Source organism: Babylonia areolata, chromosome 8, assembly GCF_041734735.1.
Source record: "Babylonia areolata isolate BAREFJ2019XMU chromosome 8, ASM4173473v1, whole genome shotgun sequence".
Taxonomy (NCBI): Eukaryota; Metazoa; Mollusca; class Gastropoda; order Neogastropoda; family Buccinidae; genus Babylonia; species Babylonia areolata.
Window position 1 is genome coordinate 25,635,618 of NC_134883.1, and position 27,198 is coordinate 25,662,815.

Consider the following 27,198-nt stretch of genomic DNA (forward strand, 5'->3'; position numbering starts at 1 on the left):
TTGGGGAACATGAGATGCACACCAGTTGTTAGAAAACGTGAATGTGTGTGTGTGTGTGCCACTCTCTCTCTCTCTCTCTCTCTCTCTCTCTCTCTTATTTTTATTGTATAAACCGGAGTGATTAGCTTGCGCAAGTGGCGCGGGCGTTTAAAAAAAATGTGAGCGCGCGCCTGCGCGCGTGGATATGCGCACATGGGTACTAGCTCACCCTTTATAAAATATATAGAGGAAATGGGTGTGGATGGCGTGAATGTAATTATTTAAGGGAGGATGCCTTCTTTTCACGTACTGATGTCAGCATACTTTGCTTACACCAACAAACCATTTCAGAGTCTGTGTGTGTGTGTGTGTGTGTGTGTGCGTCCCCCTTGCCCTCCTCTCTCTTTCTCTCTCTCTCTCTCTCCCTCCCTCTCTCTCTCTCTCTGCCCCCCCCCCCTGCACCCCTCCTCTCTCTCTCTCTCTCTCTCTCTGTGCCCCCTTGCCCCCCCCCCCTCTCTCTCTGCCCCCCTTGCCCCCCCCTCTCTCTCTCTGTCCCCCCTTGCCCCCTCCTCTCTCTCTCTGTCACCCCTTGCCCCCTCCTCTCTCTCTCTCTGTCCCTTCCTTGTCCCCCTCCTCTCTCTCTTTCTCTCTCTCTCAGTCCAAGTCCCAGCTGCCCCCCCCCCACTACACATCCACCCACTCCCTATTCTCTTCTCTCGCGCTCAGTGTCCCACACAACACAACATGCGATCGAAGTTTTGTTGTTGTTGTTGTTGCTTTCCCTCCACACTTGTTATAGCGATGTGTCCACTTAACCCCTTCGCTTCGCCTGTATGCGGGAGTCAGTGTGGGTCGGACTTCGCCTGGCCATGGGGGCGGACGGAGGAGTGTACGGTTGTAAGTTATCAAGTAAGTGAGGCTTCAGCCTGCTGGTTTTTAATGAGGTGTTTCGCTCTGATAAAGCGCCGCTTCGCCTGTGATCTCATCGGCCACGTACGTCACCTGACCGCGGGATTTGGGATTTACGAGCACATGTGTAACGGCCGACACGGGGCGGAAGGGGGGTGGGGGGAAGGGGGAAGGAGCTTTCTGTCTTGTCTGCCTGCCTGTCAGCTGCTGGAACTCTACTTGATACTGACACACACACACTCACACACACACGAACGCACGCACGCCTACTCACACACACACACACTCTCTCTCTCTCTCTCACATACACACGTACACACGCGCGCGCGCACACACACACAAACTCGCACGCGCGCGCGCTCACGCACACGCACACATAGACAGACACACACACACACACACACACAAGCACACTCACTCACTCTCGCTCACACACTCACAAACACACTCACACACACACACTCACTCACACACGCACGCGCGCACACACGCGCGCACGCACATGCTGCTGCCAGGCTGAGGTGTGGGGCATGGCAGAGCGCTTATCTTGGGCGGGGAGGTGGGGCCGGGGAGAGACAGCCTTGATGTATGTCAACAGAACGACGTGTGAAATCGTTGCACCTGTCGATACTATCAGTGCTTTAAGTGCTGATTAAACACACACACATGCGCGCGCACACAAACAACACACACGCGCGCGCGCACACACACAAACACACACACACACACACACACACACACACACACGGGTTGTTTGGGAGGGGAGATGAAGAAAGAAAAGGGGAAAAAAACAACAAAAAAACTTGTTTTGATGGACGTTTCGATGAGAATGTAAAGATGTGTGATGTTGCTGAAGCTGTTGCTAGCGTGGGTTTTATACGTTTTTTTCTCGTAAACCCCTCTTCAGCCTGTTGGAGAATGGGGCTGTTTGAGTCCCAGAACACGCCCCCAACAGATGTGCGTGCGCACAGGCTCGCTCGCGTAAGCGCTAAAATGCCAGCATGTACGCACACACGTGAGCGCTAGCGAAGAACGCTTGTGCGCGTGAGAGCCAACTCACACGAACGCGCGCGCGCACACACACACACACGCGCGCGCGCGCACTTACACACACACACACACACACACACACACACACACACAGACAAATTGAGAAATAGATAATATACACGTGCGCACGTACACGAGAGAGAGAGAGAGAGATCTATGATATTCAAAATATCCTTTTGGCTGGTTTTTGACATCTAGGTTCTTGTTTTGACAGCTAGGCAAGCAAAGGTGTTCTTTTTCTGACAACTGGGGAAACCAAATGTTATTTTCCTGCAGCCATTGAAGCAGAAGTGTTTTTTTTGTTTTGTTTGTTTGGTTGGGTTTTTTTGTTTGTTTGGGGTTTTTTGTTTGTTTGTTTATTTTGTTTTTGTTGTTTTTGTTGTTGTTGTTTTTGTTGACTGCTGTTTTTATTGACTTGCCAAGGAAAGTGGAGGGCGCAGCTACAGACAAATTGTGGCCTTGTGCCAACAACGGCAAGTTGGTTTGTGAGCTCGCGGGATCAGCTGTTGTTCATTAAAAGCACACGACTGGCTTTGGGTTATCACCCGCTGGATAGAGCCTAGATGACAATTAGGGACCCTTGGAGCCAGTGGCGGGTCACAGCTGGTGTTAACTCACCAAACCGTTTAGAGTGATCTGGTTACCTTTTGAAGTGGAGTTAAACGCCATGTTGGCAACGGGCCTTTAAGGGTCAAGTTGTTTAGGGTTTGGGGTCTTGGATTTCTTTTGAAGCCAGCTGATTTTTATTGCTGCTTCCTGGACAGGGACTGTTGGTGGTGTCTGTGTTACTGTTCAGGCCGTGTATGTCACAGTGTGTTGTATATATATATATATATATATATATACAACATAGCACTGACAGTATGACTGAACCCCACTGTTCGTGGTTTGCTACTGAAGACGTTTCAGGGTGCAGTCAGCAACATATGTTGTCTGTGATGGTCAGGGTTTAGTGTACCAAGTAGTCGTGTGGCTAAAGCTGTTGTCTGTGATGGTCAGGGTTTAGTGTACCAAGTAGTCGTGTGGCTAAAATGTTGTCTGTGTTGGTCAGGGTTTAGTGTACCAAGTAGTCGTGTGGCTAAAATGTTGTCTGTGATGGTCAGGGTTTAGTGTACCAAGTAGTCGTGTGGCTAAAGCTGTTGTCTGTGGTGGTCAGGGTTTAGTGTACCAAGTAGTCGTGTGGCTAAAGCTGTTGTCTGTGATGGTCAGGGTTTAGTGTACCAAGTAGTCGTGTGGCTAAAGCTGTTGTCTGTGATGGTCAGGGTTTAGTGTACCAAGTAGTCGTGTGGCTAAAGCTGTTGTCTGTGATGGTCAGGGTTTAGTGTACCAAGTAGTCGTGTGGCTAAAGCTAATGTCAGTGTTTAGTTTCTTGTGTACGTTGATGCTGTTTTCGTAGGTATGTAAATTTCTCACTTTATGAAAACAATCTGTTTACTGAAAGTGTTTCGTTAGTTGCATGGGTTTTTATTTATGTGTGTGTTTCTTTTCTTTTCTTTTCTTTTCTTGTTTAAATTTAACTTCTTTTTCACTCTGTGTGTGCGTGTGTTGTTGTTGTTGTTTGGTTTTTTGTTGTTGTTTTTTGTTTGTTTGTTTTGAGTTCGCGTGTCGTGCACGATCATAGTAAATCAGATCGCTTCTGTGTGTGTATGTGTGTGTGTGTGTGTTCGAGACAAAATGTGATATCAGAATGTGGCGCAGGTTACAGTAATGATTAGTGATGTGTTACCATTGAGTTGTGAGTATGGTGACGAGTTGTTAATTGTAAGCATTCATATTATGACCGGTATCCTGCACTCGCACATCATAGACCAAGGATGAGCGGTGTTTAAGAATCCGCGGGGAACATTAAATAATTTTTATTTGAGATTGGCGTTTCAGGACTGGAATCCCGGTGGAGATTTTCCCGATCTCCCAGGTCAACATAAAATATTTGCAGACATGCCGGTGCATGAACTCCCGTCGTGTGTACACACATGCAGAACATCAAATACTGCTCTTCAAAGATCCTGATATCCAGTTCAGTGTTCAGGGGGGTTATGGAAACACCAAGATACCCAGCACGCTTCCTCCCCACCCTCACTCCTATCCCGAAAACGGAGTATGATTGATTATTGCCTAAACCGTATGGTCAGAACGGTATTGCATGTGAAACCGCGCTTGTAGCCCACCAACGCAGACTGAAAAAAAAAAAAAAAAAAAAATGGCGTCTTCCGCCGCACTGTTCCCTCGACTCCACTCTTTCAGGGAAGAGAAATAGTCGCACTCAGAGGTTGTTTTTTTTGTGTGTATGTGTGTGTGTTTGTGTTTTTGTTGTTGTTGTGTTTAAATCATTTATCAGTTATCAGTTAGAGCGTAGATGGGATCCACCCTGTCAGTCTGTCTGTCTGTCTGTCATGGAAAACGAAGCTCTTCCACGTTCCTGAACCAGTGAACTTGAGGTGGAGCGGTGGCCTCGTGGTAATTTGTATGACTGTACGGGTCAGCGAGTTCGAGTCCTATACACGGACTGCGATTTTTATACCACCCCCACCTCTCTCTCCCTCTCTGTCTCTCTTTCTTTCTGTCTCTCTCTCTGTCTTTCCCCCCCTCCTCTCTCCCTCTCTCTCTTTCTTTCTCTCTCTCCATTGGACCTTGATTGGTGGCTTGGATGCTAGTCATTCGCCGGATCAGACGATAAAAACCGAGGTCCCGTGTGCAAAATGTACTCGAGGCTCGTAAAGGAACCCACGGAAATTTTTTTAAAAAGAAGAAAAAAAAGGTTTGTCCCTGACAAAATCATGTAGAAAAATCCACTTCATGTTGAAAAACAAATACAATTACAGACAGAAGAAAAGGAATTTGTGTGTGTGTGTGTGTGTGGAGGCAGCGCTGTGCTCTTCTCGGGAAGAGCAGCCGAATTTCACACAGAGAAATCTGTTGTGACAGAAAGTAACACAACGCCACACAGTAATGGCAGTGGTTGATGGCGTTGTATGTGCTCGTTTACGGTATTAATCAGTCACTTAACAAACTGCTTGCTGCAATCAAATGCAAGCCGACAACACTAATTTTCGGTTGCCATAGTTGGGTTCATGCCGACTACAACATTGCTGCAGTGAGCATGATGAAGTTGACCTTCAAGCCCTTGGCGATACTAATTGGCGTTAATCACAACTTTTTTTTTCTCCATCATATTCAGGCTGTAAGAGAGCTTGCTGATACACACACACACACACACACACACACACACACACACACACACACACACACGACCCCCGCCAACCCCTCTCCAGCCCCTACCTCTCTCCCTCTCTCTCTCTCTCTCTCTCTCTACTCCCACCCACTAGGACTCGCACCCCCAACCTTACTCTCACCCACCCACACATTCTTTACCCTTTCTCTCGTTACCTTGGCCAAAGCGCGGGCAGCAAATTTCCTTGCATTCATTTACACACGATATCTCTTAATACAAAGCCTTATTTGCATACCATTCTCTTTTCGCCCTATTCCCAACCTGCCCCCTAAACACACACACACACACACACATAATTTTTTTTGTTTTTTGGGTGTGTGTGTTTTTTTTTAACAAAACTTAAATCAATCATTTTCTATATGTAACACACACGCACACGCACACACACTTTCACTTACTCGCATGCGTACACAGTAATCCCCCCCCCCCCCCCCCTCCACCTCCTCCCACTCGATTTTTTTCATACGCTCGTCTAATATCACTTACAGTGAAAAGACGTTAAACTAAATGAACACACACACTTTCTTTCGTTCCACATGTTTCGTTTCGTTTTCAAATTAACCTGTTAAACTACATGAAATCAATTATGAAGTTTGGCTCGTGACCAGTTCTGGGACCTTCACAAATAGTGATTAGGTTAGAGATCGGGTCTGTTGTTCAGTGCTACAAGGGATTCCTTCCAGGAAACGGGAAAGTTCGGACGGGTGGTTGACCGTCAGCGACTGTTGAGAAAGCAGCTCGTGGCTTTCTTGGCAGTGGGTTAGTGGGTCCGGTCCGTACGTGTAGTGGGTGTGATGGGTTCAGCAAGTTGTGGAGGTTGCAGGACATGATCTGGAGTGTGCGTGTGTGTGTGTGTGCGCGCGCGTGTGTGTGTGTGTGTGTGTGTGCGTGCGTGCGTGTTTTGTGTCTGCTTGTATGTGTGGTGTGTTTGTGTGTTTTCTTTTTCTTTTCGGTGTGTTTCATACATACATACATACATATATACATACATACAGAGCAGTACATAGTCAGGGTGTTCCTAAGCAGCCATGAAAGTGCTGCTAATGACCGGCCCGCCAACCCGCCGTGACAGGCAGCAGTTCTGTATGTGTCTGTGTAGAGAGTGTTCCATTAGCAGTCATTTGTCTGCATAATCACCACGGCAAAAAAACTGTGGCTCTGATTAATTGTGTGACCCCCCCCCCCCCCACCCCACCCCCACCCCCGCCCCCACCCCTGTCTCTGTCTCTCTTTGTCTCTCTCTCTCTCTGTCTCTCTCTCACTCTCTCTGTCTCTCTCTCACTCTCTGTCTCCCCCTCTCTCTCTCTCTCTCTCTCTCTCTTCTTCCTCGTCTTTCTTCTCTGTCAGGCCCATCTGAATTCTCCAGCTGTGTGCGTCTCCTGATGTGTGTAATCTCTGTGTCGTGTGTGTAACTCCCATTACTTCAGTCAACCATTTTCTCCCTGTGGCTCTCTGTTTCCAAAAGTGAAGGCATTTTACAATGGGGAAAGCTGGGCAGTGTCAGTCTTGACTTATACATCAGTGACGTCGACACACACAATGAGCACGCGGTCGTGCTGACGTAACTCAGGGTGTGGGCGGTGAAAGAGATAGAGTGAGTCGCGGGGAGAGAGTTATTCTCGGCAAAGTCAAGTGACTTCAGCAGCTCACACGAAGTCACATGAATGTACCGACGAGAATGAAACCAGCGTACGCACACACGCAGCACGTCGAGTCAGACAGACAGACAGGCAATGTGTCTTGTGAGAGTCAACTGACCGCGCGGTTTAATTAATCACTCATCTCCCCAGATTGTGTCTGAGTGCGGTAAACTGCCGAAGTGACGGTTTCCTGCTGCCTGTGTGTGACGTTTTTCCCGTTTCCATCGTTGCGCTGATGAGGTAAGCTGGCCTCCCCTGCGGGCTTGCCATGTGACAGTTTGAAGTTGGGGAGAAGGCTCAGTTGCTCGCTCTCTCTCTCTCTCTCTGTGTAAATTCGTCTACTTACCGGTAGGTTTGCGAGCAGCGTGCAAAGTTCGTGAAGCCTGTGTGTATGTGTGTGTGTTTGTGTTCGCGGCGAAGGGAAGAAAAACTAGGACTGACAAAACTTTCGAAAGACGTGCCAGTCTCAGTGGTCAGTCATTCGCTGACGGAAGGCTTCGTGTTGTGTGGGTTGACGTGTGTTCCTGAGAAGTGGTTGCGTTTCTTGACAAGGTTTGCATATGATTATTATTGTGATGTGTGTGTGAGTGAGTGAGTCAGTGAATGAGTGTGTGTGTGTCAGTATGTGTGTGTGTGTGTGTGAAGGAGGGAGAGAGAATTGTACTGACGTGGAAGAAGAAAAGACGCCGGACAGACGAAGAAGGCTTTGAAAAGACAGAAAGACGAAAGGAGAAGAAAAGAAGTAGTAACTGAAGAAGGAGTGGGGGAGAAGGTGGTGCCGGGGTCTGTGAGGAGGGATCCGGGGGGGGGGGGGGGGGGGGGGGGGGGGATGAAGATGCTGCTCCCAAAATTGTTTGATTCAAACTGACCGTCTTATCATTTCACCAACTGGTACAAGTTTGAACACATGTAAACGGTTTTCACTGCTTCATGTTTGACCGTAAGGATTCTTTCAATGTTTGACACTCTTTTCTAGTCAGTCATGGCGCTACCAGTACTTTCAGTGAAAGTAAACACACTTAGGGTCAGTATAACGATAGCAGCAGCAACAACAACAACAACCAAACAATAGTCAAGATACGTTTTCAGTCGGGGATCTTCAACCTGCATGAAGACGACGATCTCAGCTCTGCCCAGTCATGTTTGTGTCAGTGTCGATCAGTAACTGTCAGTGTGTCAGTGTGCGTGGTCTCGAATCCCACCGCCCTTAGTTCCCCCCCCTCGCGGCAATTCCCAAGGAAACGAACGCTATGCAGCCATTCACCGCTCTTCTTCTGTCAAGCCGCACTTGTTTTTTCTTCTTTTTTTGACAAAAACTTCATCAACCACCGAGTCCATCAAGGGAAGTCGGTTTGTTTTGACCACTTTCGATTCCTTTTGACAGGGGCCAAAACAAAAAAAAATCACACGAGTTGCCTCCCTTCGCATCGCTTTACCCGTGGACGGAAGAAAACGAGGGGGGTGGTGGAGGCGTGATAAAATAAATTCTTAAACAGATGAAGGACAAAAGAAAAAAGAAAGACTCAGTAGTCGTGCTTCTCACACAGATGCGGAATACCATTTTGTTCATGTATACCTTGTCATTCGTGAACTGCATGCAGTCTGAAATAATAACAGTAAGTATTATGAAGAAAGAACTCCAGTAAATAATAAACTGGCAACTGTAGACTTTCCACAACATGATTGGGGTGGGGGGGGGGGGGGGGGGGCTCACATCAAGCCACATAGAGCACACAGCCAGCATCTTTTCAATGTTCTCCACAGTGGTAGCATTATACTTCCTCTATCATTCCCTTAACTTGTGATGATGGAGTGTGTGTTTGTGTGTGTGTGTGTGTGTGCTCTATCATTCCGTTAATTTGTGATGATGGAGTTTGTGTGTGTGTGTGTGTGCTCTATCATTCCGTTAATTTGTGATGATGGAGTGTGTGTTTGTGTGTGTGTGTGTGTGACCATCCCATTCAACCGCAGGAAGTTTACAGCCTCAGCAGGCTTCCCTGTCACATTAATGGGGAGAAAAACGTATGAAATATTCTGAACTGTTTTTTACTGCATATTGATATATACATGTGTGGACACAGCTGGAAATACTGTAGGACTGAGTTTGTTCACGTCACTTGCAGTTTATGCATATGTATGTAGGATTAGCAACGTGGAAACTGTTTTAAACAGGTGGGGGATTGTTGTTTTTTAAACAGTTTGACACCAGAGCATTTCACCCTCATTTCACCCTCATTTGCCCAGTTTCCCCCAACCCTCCGTTCACATCTCCCACCCCTTCTAACCGATAATACTCAAATGTATTCATAAATACTTTAACAAAATGTCTTCAGTCACTGATATGTGTAACAGGACATTAAACAAAATTCCTCCTCCGCATTGCTCGCAGTTTATGCATGTATATGTAGGAACACGGAAACTGTTTTAAACAGTTTTTTAATGTTAAAACAAAGTTGGACTCCAGGGCATTGCTCAGACTCAATGGGCTATTCATGTGTGTGTGTGTGTGTGTGTGTGTGTGTGTATGTACTGTGCATGTGTATACATTATATTGCATCCATTGTTCCAGTATATTCTAGTCATAGCAAAGAGTCAGGAAAAAGAAAGAGGGCCAACTCGACTGGGCTTTTCTACACTGTGTGGAGTGCGAGTCCAGCTGCCAGCCACTCTTCTGCATGGCCAGTCAGCCTTGTCTGGCTGGCTGGCTGTGCTCTGGGTTGTAGTGTAGATAATGGGGTTAAGAGCCTTGCTCAATATCCGATGATGCTTCCTGTTTTGTGTTTATTAATAGCACATTTACTGCTTTTGGGTGTATAGTAGGATTGCTTACTGTCTTTCTCTTTGTCTTACACTCCCTTTCACACACACACACACACACTGCATGTGATGGTTTGTGTGTATGTGTGTGTGTGTTGCAGAGAGTGAGGTAGCTGAGTGGTATTATGGTAGCAACCTTGGAGGCATTAAAAAAATCAGTCACTCCCATCCAGATGTGAATGTGATGAATCGTGCAGCTTCTATCTTGGAGTAATGTTTGTGTGTGTGTGTGTGTGTGTTGCAGAGAGTGAGGTAGGCGGGAGGTATTATGACAGCGTTCATGGAGGCATTGCAAAAATCAGTCACTCATCCAAATGTGAATGTTGTGAATCTTGCAGCTTCTGTGTTGGACTAATGTGTGTGTGTGTGTGTGTGTTGCGGAGAGTAAGGTAGGCAGGAGGTACCATTACAGCGGCCATTAATGTCTGTGTGTGTGTGTGTGTGTTGCAGAGAGTGAGGTAGGCAGGAGGTACCATTACAGCGGCCATTAATGTCTGTGTGTGTGTGTGTGTGTTGCAGAGAGTGAGGTAGGCGGGAGGTACAATGACAGCAGCCATGGAGGGGCAGGGGGGCGCCCAGTTCGGCCTGACCCTTCAGGAGCTGCGGGAGCTGATGGAGCACCGCGGCTCAGAGGCCCTCAACCTCATCAACACCAAGTACGGTGGCGTCCTCGAGATGTGCAAGAAGCTCAAGACCTCCCCCACAGAAGGTACAGCTTTAGAAAAAAAAATTTTAAATTAGTATTGATTATTGTTGTAGTTGGTAATTGTTGTTGTTTTTTCTCTAGAACAGGTAGCACACATTTTTTCAGCCCATGGGATTGCGTTTCTTTGTTTTATTCTCCATCGCCGCCCGCAGGTGTTCTCATCATAAGTGCTTGAAGCAATAGCATGCCTAGGTACAAGCACAATTGATAACTGAACTTGTATCTCTTTCACCATCCAAAACAGCAGACAAAAAACGACAGCACGAAACAGATGAATAATCAGATTATGAAAACATTGGAGTCGGATTGCAAGAAAAAAAAAGAAGGTGGAGCAAAACTTTATCGGTGCCTATCACCAGAAATACTCTTGTTTGGTGATGTCAAAGAAGGGACCATACAGTGTTTTATGTTCGATATGCTGAACTGACTTCTTTTGTAAGCATGGCGGGTTGGTTGATTGTACTTGGCACTGCGATACCAAGACACATGCGGACAGTGAGAAAGCCATTGGAAAGTTTAAATCCATGGCTTCATTCTTTCAGCCCCAAACAGTTGAAAAGAAAAACACAATGGAGCAGGACGTCACAAGGGGTGAAGCAAAGATCTGCCGGCTGATTGTGGATTCAAATAAAGTTGAAATGGAAACATAGTATTAGTAATATTCAATGACTGGTGATGTAAATTTCTTGTTTTATTTATGATATTTTTTGTTCGAGAACATTCATCTCAATCCCAGTGGACAATACAAGTTTAGTTCATGGATTTTCCAAGTTCTTCAGTCAGTCAGTCAATTGGAATCATATTTATAGGACTACATAAGTTTATGGACTTTCGTCAACTTCTTCAGTCAGTTGGAATCATGTTTATAGCCCACTGGACTACACAAGTTTAGTTTATGGTATTTCCTTAAGTTCTTCAGTCGGTCAATAAGAACCCTGTTGTTTGTAGCCCAGTGGACTAATCATGTTGAGTTCATGGATATATATTGAAATTCTTCATCCTGTTTATTGCCCATCTGATCACAACCAAGTTGGATTGGAAGTCGATGGGCGCAATAGCCAAGTGGTTAAAGCGTTGGACTGTCAATCTGAGGGTCCCGGGTTCGAATCACGGCGACGGCGCCTGGTGGGTGAAGGGTGGAGATTTTTACGATCTCCCAGGCCAACATATGTGCAGACCTGCTAGTGCCTGAACCCCCTTCGTGTGTATATGCAAGCAGAAGATCAAATACACACGTTAAAGATCCTGTAATCCATGTCAGCGTTCGGTGGGTTATGGAAACAAGAACATACCCAGCATGCACACCCCTGAAAACAGAGTATGGCTGCCTACATGGTGGGGGTAAAAACGGTCATACACGTAAAAAGCCCACTCGTGTGCATATGAGTGAACTTGGGAGTTGCAGCCCACGAACACAGAAGAAGAAGAAGAAGAAAATGACTGGTGATGTAAATTTCTTGTTTTATTTATGATAATTTTTGTTCGAGAACATTCATCTCAAGCCGAGTGGACAATACAAGTTAAGTTTATGGATTTTCCTAGTTCTTCAGTCAGTCAGTCAATTGGAATCATATTTATAGGACTACATAAGTTTATGGACTTTCGTCAACTTCTTCAGTCAATTGGAATCATGTTTATAGCCCACTGGACTACACAAGTTTAGTTTATGATATTTCCTTAAGTTCTTCAGTCGGTCAGTTAGAATCCTGGTGTTGTAGCCCAGTGGACAAATCAAGTTCAGTTCTTCATACTGTTTATTGCCCATCTGATCACAACCAAGTTGGATTGGAAGTCTCCTCCACCTTGAAAGCATTGAAGTGACTCTGGTTACTACTATACAAGTGTGTGTGCTTTTGACTTGTATAAATGCCTGTTTTGGGATGAACATCAACACTAACAATTGCCTGTTCCCTTCATCTACCAGTCTGAGATATTCATCAATACTAATTAAATACAAGAAAACCACTCTTTTTTTTTTCTTTTTGATAACAATGATAATATAATATTTGTGTCAATTGTGGCGGTAAAAATTGTTCAGTAAAAAAAATGCTACACTTTGCTACTCTGAAACTACACTTTTTGCCCATCCAAGCTTCACTTGTATCTGCTTGGGGGTAAACAGGTCTGTTATTATTACTTAGAAGGTATAACTTTTGTTGTTGTTTTTCAGTTAGTATTGATTATTGTTGTTGTTGGCAATAATCATTGTTATATTATTATTGTTGTTACTATTACTTTTTGGAATAGTGACCTAGTAGTGATGCATCAACAAGATGTGGTGTAGCTTATGGACCAGTCTTTAAAGCAGATGTGGTGTAGTTTATAGACCAGTCCACATAGCAGATGTGGTGTAGCTTATGGACCAGTCTACAAAGCGGACATGGTGTAGCTTATGGATCAGTCCACATAGCAGATGTGTAGCTTATGGATCGGTCCACATAGCAGATGTGGTGTAGCTTATGGACCGATCCACAAAGCAGATGTGGTGTAGCTTATGGATCGGTCCACATAGCAGATGTGTAGCTTATGGATCAGTCCACATAGCAGATGTGTAGCTTATGGATCGGTCCACATAGCAGATGTGTAGCTTATGGATCGGTCCACATAGCAGATGTGGTGTAGCTTATGGATCAGTCCACATAGCAGATGTGGTGTAGCTTATGGATCGGTCCACATAGCAGATGTGGTGTAGCTTATGGATCAGTCCACATAGCAGATGTGGTGTAGCTTATGGATCGGTCCACATAGCAGATGTGGTGTAGCTTATGGATCGGTCCACATAGCAGATGTGGTGTAGCTTATGGATCAGTCCACATAGCAGATGTGTAGCTTATGGATCGGTCCACATAGCAGATGTGTAGCTTATGGATCGGTCCACATAGCAGATGTGGTGTAGCTTATGGATCAGTCCACATAGCAGATGTGGTGTAGCTTATGGATCGGTCCACATAGCAGATGTGTAGCTTATGGATCGGTCCACATAGCAGATGTGGTGTAGCTTATGGACCAGTCCACATAGCAGATGTGGTGTAGCTTATGGATCGGTCCACATAGCAGATGTGGTGTAGCTTATGGATCAATCCACATAGCAGATGTGCAGCTTATGGACCGATCCACAAAGCAGACATGGTGTAGCTTATGGATCAATCCACATAGCAGATGTGCAGCTTATGGATCGGTCCACATAGCAGATGTGTAGCTTATGGATCGGTCCACATAGCAGATGTGTAGCTTATGGATCGGTCCACATAGCAGATGTGGTGTAGCTTATGGACCGATCCACAAAGCAGATGTGGTGTAGCTTATGGACCAGTCCACAAAGCAGACGTGGTGTAGTTTATAGACCAGTCCACATAGCAGATGTGGTGTAGCTTATGGACCAGTCCACATAGCAGATGTGGTGTAGCTTATGGACCAGTCCACATAGCAGATGTGGTGTAGCTTATGGATCGGTCCAAACACTTTGACTCCTCCTCGATTCAGAAAGCACAGCTGAGCAAGAGGCGTGTTGCACCGGTGAACGATGAGCCCCTTGCTTGCTACAGATGACGTCCTGTGTGTGTGTTGCAGGCTTGGTGGGCGACCTGGGACGAGCGGAGCGCTCGCAAGCCTATGGTACCAACGTCATCCCCCCGAAGCCCCCCAAGTCCTTCCTGCGTCTGGTGTGGGAGGCCCTGCAGGACGTCACCCTCATCATCCTCATCTTCGCCGCCATCATCTCCCTGGGCCTGTCCTTCTACAAGGGGGAAGAGGAAGGTGAGATGGCTGCTGGGTTTTCTTGTGATTTGCCAGTGTGTTGGGAAAGACTAAACGTCTTCGGGGGGGGGGGGGGGGGAATCAAAAGGAAAAGTGGCATGCGGTTGAGAAATGAATATGATTTCTCTTTTTGACACTGTGTCTTTTAGAGCCATTGGTGATTTTAGTGGTATTAATAGTTTTCAAAAGAGGTGTGTGAGTGCATGTGTGAGTATATGTCTGTGTGTGTGTGTACATGTGGTGAGTGTGAGTGTGTCTGCGTGTGGGCGTATGTGTGTCTGTTATTTGCATTGAAGTATCAGTATCAGTAACTCAAGAAGGCATCACCGTGTTTGGACAAATCCATATACGCCAAGCATATGCCTGACCAGCAGTGTAACCCAACGCGTTTAGTCAGGCTTTGAGAAAAAAGATAATATTAATTATAACAATGAATAAAAATAAGATAAAATGACAATTATGATAAATAAGCAAATAAATGTAAAACATGCAGACACACATTCACACATACACATATACACACACACACATGCATAGAAGATTTGCAACAAACATGCAGTTTCACAGATATGAAAGCGCAAACAAATACACATAAACGCACACAAGCCCCGACACACACACACACACACACACACACACACACACACACACACACACACACACACAATCTCCCAAATTACCCTGTGCCTCCCTCCCCACCCCACACACCCCACCCCCTCTCCTCCACACACTCATTCCCAGGCTACGTATCGCAGCTTCCATGGCACACACACACACACACACACACACACACACACACACACACAACACACACACACACACACACACACTCACACACTTACTTACACAAGCACGCACACATACACCCATATGCCCCACCCACACATATATACAAATATATATATATATGCACACCCGCACGTTCCAATATTCCGTTGCTCCCACAGTACAGACATGCATACACACACATACCACATCTTCTACACACACACACACACACATACACATACACACACACACACATACACGCATGTGCACAGAGCTCTCCTGACACGTGTACACTCACTCACGCACACACACACGCACATAAACACAGACACACACACACGCACACAGACACACACAGACACACACACACACACACACACACACACACACACACACAGAGGCTGCCACTGATAGGCCGCAAGAGGGGTGGGAAAAGATCTCTGATGCCAGGAATGTGGCATCCAGTGTGTTGATCAATCTATTGCATTTGGAAAATCCCACAGAGACTCTGTTCGGTTGAAGGTTATATTGAAACTTCATCATCTTAGACAGTTCCATTACGCACACCATGCACAGTGTCAAAGTCGCAGGATAACACCACACTGTATGCGCATCAATCGTCATGTGCAACAATGAAAACTTTTACAAGGTGTAAAGGTAGCTTCCAAAGATTTTGTAGCTATCCATTTTGATCAGAAGCAGAGTGGTCCTGTCAGTTCCTAAGAAAACTGATGTGCTGTTCATAGACATGTGGATACACAGACATGTAAAGTACTGCAATATACATGTGTAACAAAGTTTCCTCAAGTGTCAGTTGGGGTTTTCTTTTCTTTTTTGCCTGAAAGAACTGGAGACACAAAACTGCATTTGTGTGAATTATCAAAACCAAATTTTTTTGTTGTTTTGTCATGTTTGATTGATTGTTTTTTGTTCTTGTTGGGGTTTGGGGGTTTGGTTTTTTGTGTGTGTGTGTGGGGGGGGGGAGAGAGAGATTGGGAGTGGGTGGGTGTTCATTGGAGAAATCCACACCATGCAAGTGCAACAGCAGTGATTTAGTAAATAAACATCTCCTGACTGTCATGTGTGAGAGTGTGGCGTTTAGACATTCCATCCCCATTTCATGTACACCTTCAGGACAAACGAGAAATGTGTTGCATCATTCTTGCCGTCATTAGTGCAGTCCACTGAAGTCTTCCCAACGAGAACATCAACCTGTCACATCGGTGCAACTACTAAGGCAGCAAAGAGCGCCAGAGCTTGTTGAGCGCAGTGTATTGCCGTAAGGTAGAGGCACGAACGGTGTCTGACGGTTTGCCTTATGCGTCGGCCCAGCATTGATTTTCTGCTCCTCTGTTGACTCCATGGCCCTGCTGTGCGGCAGCTAACCATTTATTTTGAAGGCTGCAGGGAGAGAGAGGGTGCAGGGCCATGAACCTCTGGCATTTCCCTGTCTGTCCATCGGTACAGTGCTTGAGCACTGCCACTGGCCTTGCTTTGGTAGGGTGTGCGGGTGACTGGACTCGGAGCTGCTGTTCATTACTTAAGCACCACCAGTGGTCTTGCTTTGGTGGGATGTGTTGGTGGCTAGACCAGGAGTTGACTGTACATTGCTTGAGTACTACCAGTGGCCTTGCTTTGGTAGGGTGGATGGCTAGACTAGGAGCTTGCTGGACATTGTTTGAGCACTGCTAATGGTCTAGTTTTGGTGGGGTGGGTGGCTAGACAAGGAGCTTGCTGGACATTGTTTGAGCACTGCTAATGGTCTAGTTTTGGTGGGGTGGGTGGCTAGACAAAGAGCTTGCTGGACATTGAACACTACCAGTGCCCTTGCTCTGGTGGGGTGTGGGGGTGGCTTGACTAGTTGTACATTGTTTGAGTACTACCAGTGTCCTTTCCTTGGTGGGGTGTGTGGCTAGACTAGGAGTTGGCTGCACATTGCTTGAGCACTGCCAGTGGTTTTGCTTTGTTGGGATTTGTGGATGGCTAGACTAGGAGCTTGCAGTACATTGTTTAAACACTACTACAAATGGCCTTGCTTTGGTAGTGTGTGTGGCTAGACTAGGAGCTGGCTGGCTTTACATTGTTTAAGCACTACCAATGGCCTTGATTTGGTGGGGGGTGTGGTTAGACTACCTGTACATTGTTTAAGCACTGCCAATGGTCTTGTTTTGGTGGGTTGTGTGAGTGGCTAGCTGTACATTATCTGAGCACGACCAGTGGCCCTGCTTTGGTGGGTTGTGCAGGTGGCAAGACTGTACATTGAGCTCTGCTAATTGCCTTGCTTTGGTGGTTTGTTAGGGTGGCTAGACTAGGAGCAAGCTGGCTGCACATTGTTTAAGCACTGCCAATGGCATTGCTTTAGTGGGTTGTGTGGCTAGACTTGGAGTTGGCTGTACATTGTTTAATCACCACCAGTGGTCTTGCTTTGTTGGGTTTGGTGGCTAGACTTGGAGCTGGCTGTACATTGTTTAATCACTACCAATAGTCATGCTTTGGTGGGTTTTGTGGGTGGCTGGAGTGGGAGCTGGCTGTACATTGTTTAACTCACTCAGTACGGCCAGTCCTCTCTTCTCCTCTACACAGACCCCTCGGATGTCCAGTGGGTGTCTGAATGACCCAACCTTTAGCTTCCGTCGTCAGAATTGTGGTATTCTTTGTCAACATTCACGTCTTCAGTATAAGAGCCTTCCACTTGCAATATTTTGATGATGGTAATTGGGGTGAAACGCTGTTAACGTCGTCTCTTTCGCTGTTCGTATGGAGAGAGTTAAGCACCGCCAAAGGCCTTGCTTTGGTGGGTTTTGTGGGTGGCTAGATCAGCTGGCTCTGTAGCGTGGACACTTGTGTCCACCTTTATTCAGTGAACTGTATAGGCAGTTTCAGTTTCAGTAGCTCAAGGAGGCGTCACTGCGTTAGGACAAATCCATATACGCTACACCACATCTGCCAAGCAGATGCCTGACCAGCAGCGTAACCCAACGCGCTTGTATAGGCAGAGGAGGAGGAGTGGTGGTGGGCTGCCTCCGTCTCTCGCATGCCTGAAAACACATCATGCCTGAGGTTTTTGCATCCCTATTATATCAATTACAGACCTCTACCCACCCCTCCACCCACCCGCTTGCCGACTAACTCCATAACACCTACCCCTTCCACCCGCCTCCTGATCGATTACCTTTCACTTGATCTCCAGCCATCCCTGGTGTGGGGAACGTTTGTTTGGATTGAGATAGGAAAGGAAAAACATAAGGTAGCAAGAAAAACATAACCCAGGCAGAAAAGCATAGCGTCCTTTATGGATCTGAGGGAACCAACCCCAGCATCAGAGTTGGCCCAGGCAAGTGTGGAGGGGCAGAAAAATATTAATATAATGTGATAAGGAGAGAAAGTGAGGAGAGTGTCTTTGTGTGTGTTTTTCCAGGGGATGGGGGTAGGTAGAATCCTGTGCTTTTTTTTGGGGGGGGAGGCGAGGGGCGAGGGGTGGGGGGGTGGCATCTTTTATGCATTTGACTGTACTTTGTTGTGGCATGAAATATGCAGTGCAGTATAGTATGGCCGTGCCATACTGTACCATACCAGTACAGTAATTGGAATAACTTAGTATGCCATCCATGTATGTTACACCTTCCATACTGGTACCATGCTAGACCATACCGTACCATACTAGACCATACTGTACCATAATACCATACTGTACCACACTAGACCATACCATACCATACCTTACGGTTACCATACTAGACCATACCATACCATATCCAAATTCATTGCAACATAGCACAGTGTTAATTCTCTTAACTTGTATCATATGCTCTTGCTTTTCTCGTATCACATACACTAACATAGCACAATGAGACATATCATATTTTGCTCATATCATATACTCTGACACAACAGAATGTAACACTATACTGATATCATGTGCTCTAACATATCACAGTGAAACATACTTTACTCATACACTCTTACATCACACATTGTAACATGCTTTTCTCACATCATATACTCTAACACAATGTGACATACGTTATTCATATCACATACTCAGGTATGAGACAGTGTGACTTGATTTACCCAATCAGTGTAACATACTTGACTTGTGCCATATACTTTACTTTTTAGTTATCAAACCAAAGTTGAAGTAATGTGTGTGTGTGTGAAGATGACAGTAAAGATGAAAGCGATAAATCCAAAGCTCCAGTATACATACATGTGCATGCTTATGTGTTTGCAGATGATGACTATCAATTCAAAGCTCCAGTTATATAACACATGTGTGCATGCATGTGTGTTTGCTGAGGATGACCATAAAGATGAAAGCTATCAACCAAAGCTCCAGTAATACATATCAGTAATACACACACACACACACACACACACACACACACACACACACACATATATATATATATATATATATATATATATATATATGTGCATGACTGCCGTGTGTGTGTGTGTGTGTATGCTTGCATGTGTGTTTGCAGAGAACAACTATCAACAAAGCTCCAGTAAATACATATATACATCATAATTATGTATGTTTGCAGAGAATGACTATCAATCCAAAGCTCCAATAAATACATACACATATGCAAATTAAGAATATCCTGTCATGATTTAGCAATAGAAAAAGGCCGATATTTCAACATTCCAAAAGAAAGGAGACTATGTTTACAATGTCAAACAATGGAGGATGAATTTCATTTCTTAGATGACTGCGAATTATACAAAGAAATTAGAATAGAATTCATACAAAAAATTCAAAATTACATTCCAAATATTATTAAACCCAGTCAGCTAATACTGGAAGACAAACTTGTGGTACTGTTTGGGAAATTTGTCAGTAACTACTAGCGTGCAAGAGTGATTCAATGTCTTGTTCAGCATTTATCAGTTTTTGTTTTGCTTTTTTTTTTTGTGTGCGTGGTTTCATGTAACTTTGCATGTGTGTCTTATAAACCTTTTTCAGGTTTAATTGACATTAAAATTGATTCTGATTATGATTCTGATTCTGATTCATATGTGCATGCATGTGTGTTTGCAGAGAACGAGGATGAAGACGAGAGCTACCGGGCCAAGGCGGACAGCAGCCTGGAGGAGAAGGTTGGGTGGATCGACGGCCTGGCCATTCTGGTGGCCGTGGCCGTGGTGGTGCTGGTGACGGCCTTCAACGACTGGAGCAAGGAGAAGCAGTTCCGGGGGCTGCAGAGCAAGATAGAGCACGAGCATCGCTTCACCGTGATCCGCGACGGGGAGATGATTCAGATCCCAGTGGGTGACATCCTGGTGGGGGAGATATGCCAGGTTAAATACGGTGAGTGTGTTGCTGTGGGGGTGGGGGGTGTGTGTGATGGAGGTGGTGTGTGTGTGTGTGTGCAAGTGTGTGAGTTTGTGTAGGTGTGAGGGGTGTGTGTGATGGTGGGTGGTGTATGTGTGTATACATGTGTGAGAGGGGGGGGGGGTGTGATGGGGTGTGGTGTGCGTATGCGTGTGTGTTGGTGCTCGTGCATGTGTTTGTGTTCATGCATGTGTTGGTGAGTTTATGTGTGTGTGTTTGTGTGTGTGCACGGGTGTGTGGTGGTCTGCTTTCCAATGTGATGCGTGGTCTTATTGATTTTCTCACCCTGCTTTTCAGTGGATATCTTTCTTCTTGTTTGTTTCCATTTTCTTGCCTGTTTATTTCCATGTTTTCATTAGAACATAACAGCTCAAATTTGATATCTGTGTGCATGTGTGTGTGTGTGTCTGTCTGTCTCTCTCTCTCTCTCTCTCTGTCTCTCTCTGTCTCTCTCTCTCTCTCTCTCTCTGTCTCTCTCTCTCTCTCTCTCTCTCTCTCTCTCTCTCTCTCTCTCTCTTTAGTTTCCTTACTGAAGGTTTGTGTTCAGCATGTTTTCAAAAGTCCACATCTGAAGAGACCCCAACTTCCCAGCGTGTAGTCATCCTTTAGGATGTTTGGTAAATCATGTACTTTGGACATTTGGTAAATCATGTTATTTGTACACTAAGTAAATCATGTACATTGGACACTTGGTAAATCATGTACATTGGACATTTGATAAATCATGTTATTTGTACACTTAGTAAATCATGTACATTGGACATTTGGTAAATCATGTTATTTGTACACTTCGTTAATCATGTACATTGGACATTTGGTAAATCATGCACATTGGACATTTGGTAAATCATGTTATTTGTACACTTAGTAAATCATGTACATTGGACATTTGGTAAATCATGTTATTTGTACACTTAGTAACTCATGTACATTGGACATTTGGTAAATCATGTACATTGGACATTTGGTAAGTCATGTTATTTGTTCACTTAGTAAATCATATACATTGGACATTTGGTAAATCATGTACATTGGACATTTGGTAAATCATGTTCATTGGACATTTAGTAAGTCATGTTATTTGTACACTTAGTAAATCATATACATTGGACATATGGTAAATCATGTACATTGGACATTTGGTAAATCATGTTATTTGTACACTTAGTAAATAATGTACATTGGACATTTGGTAAATCATGTACATTGGACATTTGGTAAATCATGGGTAAATCATGTCATTTGATGTGATTTGTACACTTGGTAGATCATGTATGTTTGGACACTGGTAATGTCTTTTGGGCATTTGATAAATCATGTCTTTTGGATATTTGGTAAATCACATATGTTGGACATTTGGTAAATCATGTACATTGGACATTAGGTGGGCATTGGTAAATCATATACATTGGACATTTGGTAAATCGCATACGTTGGACATTAGGTGGGGCACGTTGGACATTTGGTAAATCACGTACGTTGGACATTTGGTAAACCATTTAAGGGTATCCTGGGAGCACAGCAGAGTTTTGTCGAATGGGGCTTTAGCCAGAGGCAGGCAGGCCAGGCAGTTCATGTGCAATGCATACATCCTCTTGGCCCACTCAGCATATTGCAGACCCTTGAAAATCTGAATTGTACAGTGCTACAGTGACACGAGTCCTGCTTATCGGCCATGTGCCATGGTTTGTGCATAGCTATGGGAGATGCACACTTGCTAGTGTGACCTGCACAGACCCTTTTATAAAATTTTATACATCCGTTTGTTCGATATGCTTTTTCATTTAGAAGTCAGATATTTTCAGTGATTTTATGGTTGTGGTTGCAACCTTCCTCAGTTCTATTCCTGGCATTGACCTTGGCATGCTAGACATGATATGGAGGAATAGACAATTGAAACAGATTACATGTAGATAGATAGAGACATATAGATAGAGAGATATGGTAGGCTCACTCTGTGTGTTCTTGAGCACAAATATCCACATAGTGTGTAATTTCTGGATCAGTGTGCGATAAACCTGTCTGTCTTTGATACTAAATTTTGAGCAATATGTTTTGTTACAGGTGATCTGTTACCTGCTGACGGTGTAATTATCCAAAGTAACGACTTAAAGATAGACGAGAGTTCGCTGACAGGCGAATCAGACCACGTGAAAAAGGGGGAGAACACCGATCCCATGTTGCTCTCTGGTGAGTGTTGTCTTTCCTTTTTTCCCCAAACGCTTGTGAGTATATTTCTCCACTTACGTTGGTGCTGGCCTGAAGCTTAGGTAGCAACAAACATGCACTTTAAGCCCCCCTCTTATATTCTTGCATAACATTCAGACTTCATGAAAATGATCTTCCAAGATAAAGTGTGGGCTGTCAGTGATCTTTGTTCAGTTGTCTATTGAACGCAATGTGTCACTCATCCTCGCGTATCTACAACCCTCGAAAATAAAGATTTTGAATTGATGTGACACGTATCCAGCATGCAGCATTCAGTGACAGTTCAGACCAGTGAAAAACCTCGCTGTATGTACGACAGTTAAAACATGTAGCACTGCGGTCCAGAGTTGACTCCAGACTGCTATGAAGAGTTCCAAGTTGGCATGGAGCGATGCTGACCTCAGTGACCCCAGTGGTTGGAGCGACGCTGACCTCCGTGACCCCAGTGGTTGGAGCGACGCTGACCTCCGTGACCCCAGTGGTTGGAGTGATGCTGACCTCCGTGACCCCAGTGGTTGGAGCGACGCTGACCTCCGTGACCCCAGTGGTTGGAGTGACGCTGACCTCCGTGACCCCAGTGGTTAGAGTGACGCTGACCTCCGTGACCCCAGTGGTTGGAGTGATGCTGACCCCAGTGGTTGGAGCGGGCCTCCGTGACCCCAGTGGTTGGAGTGATGCTGACCCCAGTGGTTGGAGCGACGCTGACCTCTGTGATCCCAGTGGTTGGAGTGGTGCTGATCTCAGTGACCCCAGTGGTTGGAGCGACACTGACCTCAATGACCCCAGTGGTTGGTGTGCAGGCACCCACGTGATGGAGGGCAGCGGGAAGATGGTGGTCACTGCCGTGGGGGTCAACTCACAGACCGGCATCATCTTCGCCTTGCTGGGAGCCTCGCAGGACGAAGAATACGCTGCCAAGAAAAAGAAGAAGGGTGGCGAGGACGAGGAAGCTGGTAAAACTTTTTTATTTTTTTGTTTGTTTGTTTGTTTGTTATGGTTTTCGTTACCACCTTTCTCTTTGCTGAGCATCTGAGAAGTTGTGCACCCACTCAACTCTAACTCTGATTGCATGCACGCTTAAAGTATTTGATGAATGTGGAAACATGCTCTCTCTGACCATCATGCATCGACCTGTAGTGTGTCCAGTATGCCCGGCGCTGACCCAGAGTGGCGGTGCTGTAGGGACGATAGACAGAAAGGTCTTCCTCTTCTGGCCACCTGTCCTTATAGCCGCATGGTCAGTCAGATGTCGACAGTGCCAGAAAGGTGTTGATGTATTTTTGTCTGATAGTGGTGAAGACCTGACTGCTTTGTATGCACACCTAGAAGGAAATAGCTACTTATGTTGAAGAGAAACATCTATAAATGTTCTTGAGAAGGAGGGTACCCCTTATGTTGCTGATACCATTTCTGTTTCAAGCAGCGCTTTTTTATGTGACTGGATGATTGTTTTAGACTTTGCATGCCATTCATTTCCTTTCCACGTAACACAGATAAGAAGAGATGTGTCCGTGTCAGTGGTCTGGAGACAGGGATAGGTCCATTTCAGTGCTGTTACACACAGTCAGTTGTCAAGCCATTTGTGCAGATTTCCCAACAATTCAAACTGTTGTTTTAACTACTCAGGGAACAGACAGTACAAGTTTATGTTTTTTGTGCCAGATCTCAATTTATTTTTGTGGTGTTCTACCAGTTTAATGATGTACACTGAAAATAGTGAATAGCATTGAAGATGTACACTGAAAATAGTGAATAGCATTGAAGATGTACACTGAAAATAGTGAATAGCATTGAAGATGTACACTGAAAATAGTGAATAGCATTGAAGATGTACACTGAAAATAGTGAATAGCATTGAAGATGTACACTGAAAATAGTGAATAGCATTGAAGATGTACACTGAAAATAGTGAATAGCATTGAAAAAGCATTTGAACCATTTTTACTCAAGCATTGATGAATTTGTCTGCATAATCAGAGCGGTATTGCTAATCCCACTTGCAACAGGGTATGTGTAATAATTTGAAATGTATATACATAAAATTGTCAAATGTACTCCAGATTTGAATTTGAAAAAGTTTGGGTGTGGGTCACGCAAAAAACAAAAACAGAAATCGGAATGATTTATCAGATACATATGTGCTTGTGTTTTGTTTTTTTTTTGTGACTGATGGGTTCGGAACTGTTGCTTTTCACGTACTGGACTAAAACCCATACTGATGAGTTTTGAAAGATCAGTCTGCAGACTAACAGATCATGGAACTAGAGGTTTGGGGCTGGAAAAGGAGAGCAACATGATGAGTTGATTATTATCAGAAAGACATAACTTGAACTTGCCTTTCAGCCTTTTCTTTGTGACACATTGACAGCATGTTGTTTTATGTGATGTGAATATGTTTTCTTTTCTTTCATTTCTCCTTTTTTTTTTTTTTTTTTTTTTTTGAATAGCTATAGTGTAGCAGCAGTGATGTGGATCCGAGTGCAAAAAATATTCTTTGGAGTCTAGTCCATTGTGTTTTTGAGTCAGTACTGCCTCGTGCCCTGAGAAACGATGTGGTGTGCATTTTGGATTGCATTATTCCTGTCATCAGAGTTCTTCTTTCTGTCCAAAGTCGGTACATTTTCTTTCCTTTTTTTTTTTTTTTTTTTTTTTAAACACCATTTGTCTGAGGAGTGAGGCAGCTGAACAGCCATTCCAGTTCAATCAACCGTCTTTCATACCATCCCTTTTCCTCCTTCACTGCCCCCCCCCCCCTCCCTGCCCCACACCCAACCACACCACCAACCCTTCCATCCATTCTTGGTTTGTTTTTTGTTTTTTTAGACAGTTGGGGTCTCTAAATGTGTGGTAGAAAAGATGCAGTCTGTCCTGTAGAGAAAAGATCTGTGTGGGACCATTGTCAAAACAGAACAAAGATACAACAGATAAAAAAGAAAGAAAGAAAAGAATCTAAATGAGAGGTTGAGAAAAAAAATGTTGCTTGGCCCGTTGTTTTCTTTTTCTTTAAGAAAAGAAAAGGGAGGGGGGGGGGGAGTTTCTGTCATGGAGAATAGGACAGAATGGTGCATCTTGAAACAAAACAAAAACCAAGATGAGTAATGAAGAAACTAGAAAAGTGACATTTTTTTTTGTTATCCTGATGACCCTTATCTGATGCTTTTTTCTTTCCCTGTTCCCCAAGAATCACCTCTCACCCTTCCTCCTCATCCCACCCACTATCTCAGACCCACGGACCCCTACCCCCCCTACACCCCCACACACCCCTTCCGGCCAGTCTCCATTGCTGACAATGTGAAAGTGTTGCTGATGCTGAAAGATGGGTCTTTGTTGTTGTTTTTTTTTTAACTCTGTCCCTGGCTGTCCTGTGCATGGGAAGCACATGACGTGCGTCTAATGGCTGTGAAAGGTACAGTGGGTTTCCCACTTCCTGACTCCCCTCCTCTCTTCCCCATCACTGTCACACCTCACTCAGCCACCACCACCACCATCACCACCTCCACCTCCACCTCCACTACTACTAACTACACTTCGTATATATAGTCTGCAGTGTTCTGTAGCCACCGTGGCTGTGCGCCCGTGTTCTTCAGATCGACTTCTGTGGCTTCTTCATTCTTGTTTTTTGTTTTTTCCTTGATTTGTTTATTCTGAAACAAAGTGTGTTACTGTAACGTTTGTTTACCACATTAGAGCATTAACCACCTGTTCATGTCATGTGTGGAGTTGTGAGGCAGTCTGCCTGCTTGCTGTGCTGCTGTACTAGGTTAGCGTTCACCCAGAAAATCTCTCTAAGTGAAGGAGTGAGATAGAGAGGAAGTGTTAGCCTTCTGTTTTCCTGTCAGGGGAAGGCAAAGAATTTTGCATGGAATAAGATGTTGCAAAACGCCAGCATTTTCGTAATTTCGAAAAGAAAAACAAAGAGAGAGAGGAAATAATGAGAAAGAATATTTTTTATGGTCATTTTGGTGCTTTTTTTCCCCCTCATCAGATCTTTTTAAGGTAAAGATGTATCAGCAGTCAAGCAGGCAGATTGTCCAGACCTGGCTTACACAGACTGAGCTATGTCATCTTCACAGTTCAGCGCCATTGTGTGTCCTGTGTAGGCAGTGTGACATCACATGTATTAATGACTTCATCATGTGCCATTTTAACTCTTAACTTGCAGGGCACCGCAAAAACAATCTTGGACAGACAGAACCATGTAAGTTTGCCTCCTGCTTCCCTCTTTGCTCGGATGTATTTTCGATTATTGAATACAGGTTCATGAAGTATCGGGGTTATTGTTTTAGTAGAACATAGGTCACTGGAATGTCAAGGTTGTCATTCTCCTTAATAGAAGTTCTTCACGTAATACTTTATTTCATATTGACCAGAGATATTTTGAGGTAATGATACAAGCTGTTTTTGTGTAGTTTTATTTGTTTGTCTTTTGATTAGATGTTTTGTACCCAAACACAGTGGGATTGATTTTCCTGAAAACTGAAAGATGAAAAGCAGCTGCACATCTAAAGTTTGAAAACTGTTGTCATGCTTTTCCTCTTATGTTTGGCATAGATGGAAATGACATTGAAAGAAAATGATTGCCTACTTCTGAGGCTAATGGACGAATGTTATGTGATTTTTATTTTGTTATTTTAGTGTTACTTGTGAGAAACACTTTTTTTCCCTTCACAACTGTATCTTAGTTGTCTGGGGATAGTCCGAGAGAGAGAGAGAGAGAGAAGAAATGGAGACAGTGACCAGTTAGGAAGCATGCTATAGCTGTGCCAATCATTGACAGAAACCATGTCTGGTGCTG

At 44.6% G+C, this 27,198-nt stretch overlaps 1 protein-coding gene across 10 annotated transcripts in view; it reads left to right on the forward strand.

Moving 5' to 3' along the window:
- The window catches only part of LOC143284679 (plasma membrane calcium-transporting ATPase 2-like), a 201,138-nt gene that overhangs the window by 106,299 nt on the left and 67,641 nt on the right, over positions 1-27,198 (forward strand). For 7 of the 10 annotated variants that reach the window (XM_076591600.1, XM_076591599.1, XM_076591601.1 and 4 more), the window contains 6 exons: positions 10,147-10,336; positions 13,904-14,089; positions 19,902-20,171; positions 22,260-22,385; positions 23,204-23,356; positions 26,566-26,601. In XM_076591600.1, the coding sequence (XP_076447715.1) occupies positions 10,171-10,336; positions 13,904-14,089; positions 19,902-20,171; positions 22,260-22,385; positions 23,204-23,356; positions 26,566-26,601 (937 nt within the window). In that variant the 5' untranslated portion in view covers positions 10,147-10,170. Of the gene's footprint in view, positions 1-7,029; positions 7,051-7,144; positions 7,363-10,146; positions 10,337-13,903; positions 14,090-19,901; positions 20,172-22,259; positions 22,386-23,203; positions 23,357-26,565; positions 26,602-27,198 lie in introns of those variants that run through there. The other 3 variants (XM_076591606.1, XM_076591605.1, XM_076591609.1) reach the window with 3 other exon arrangements.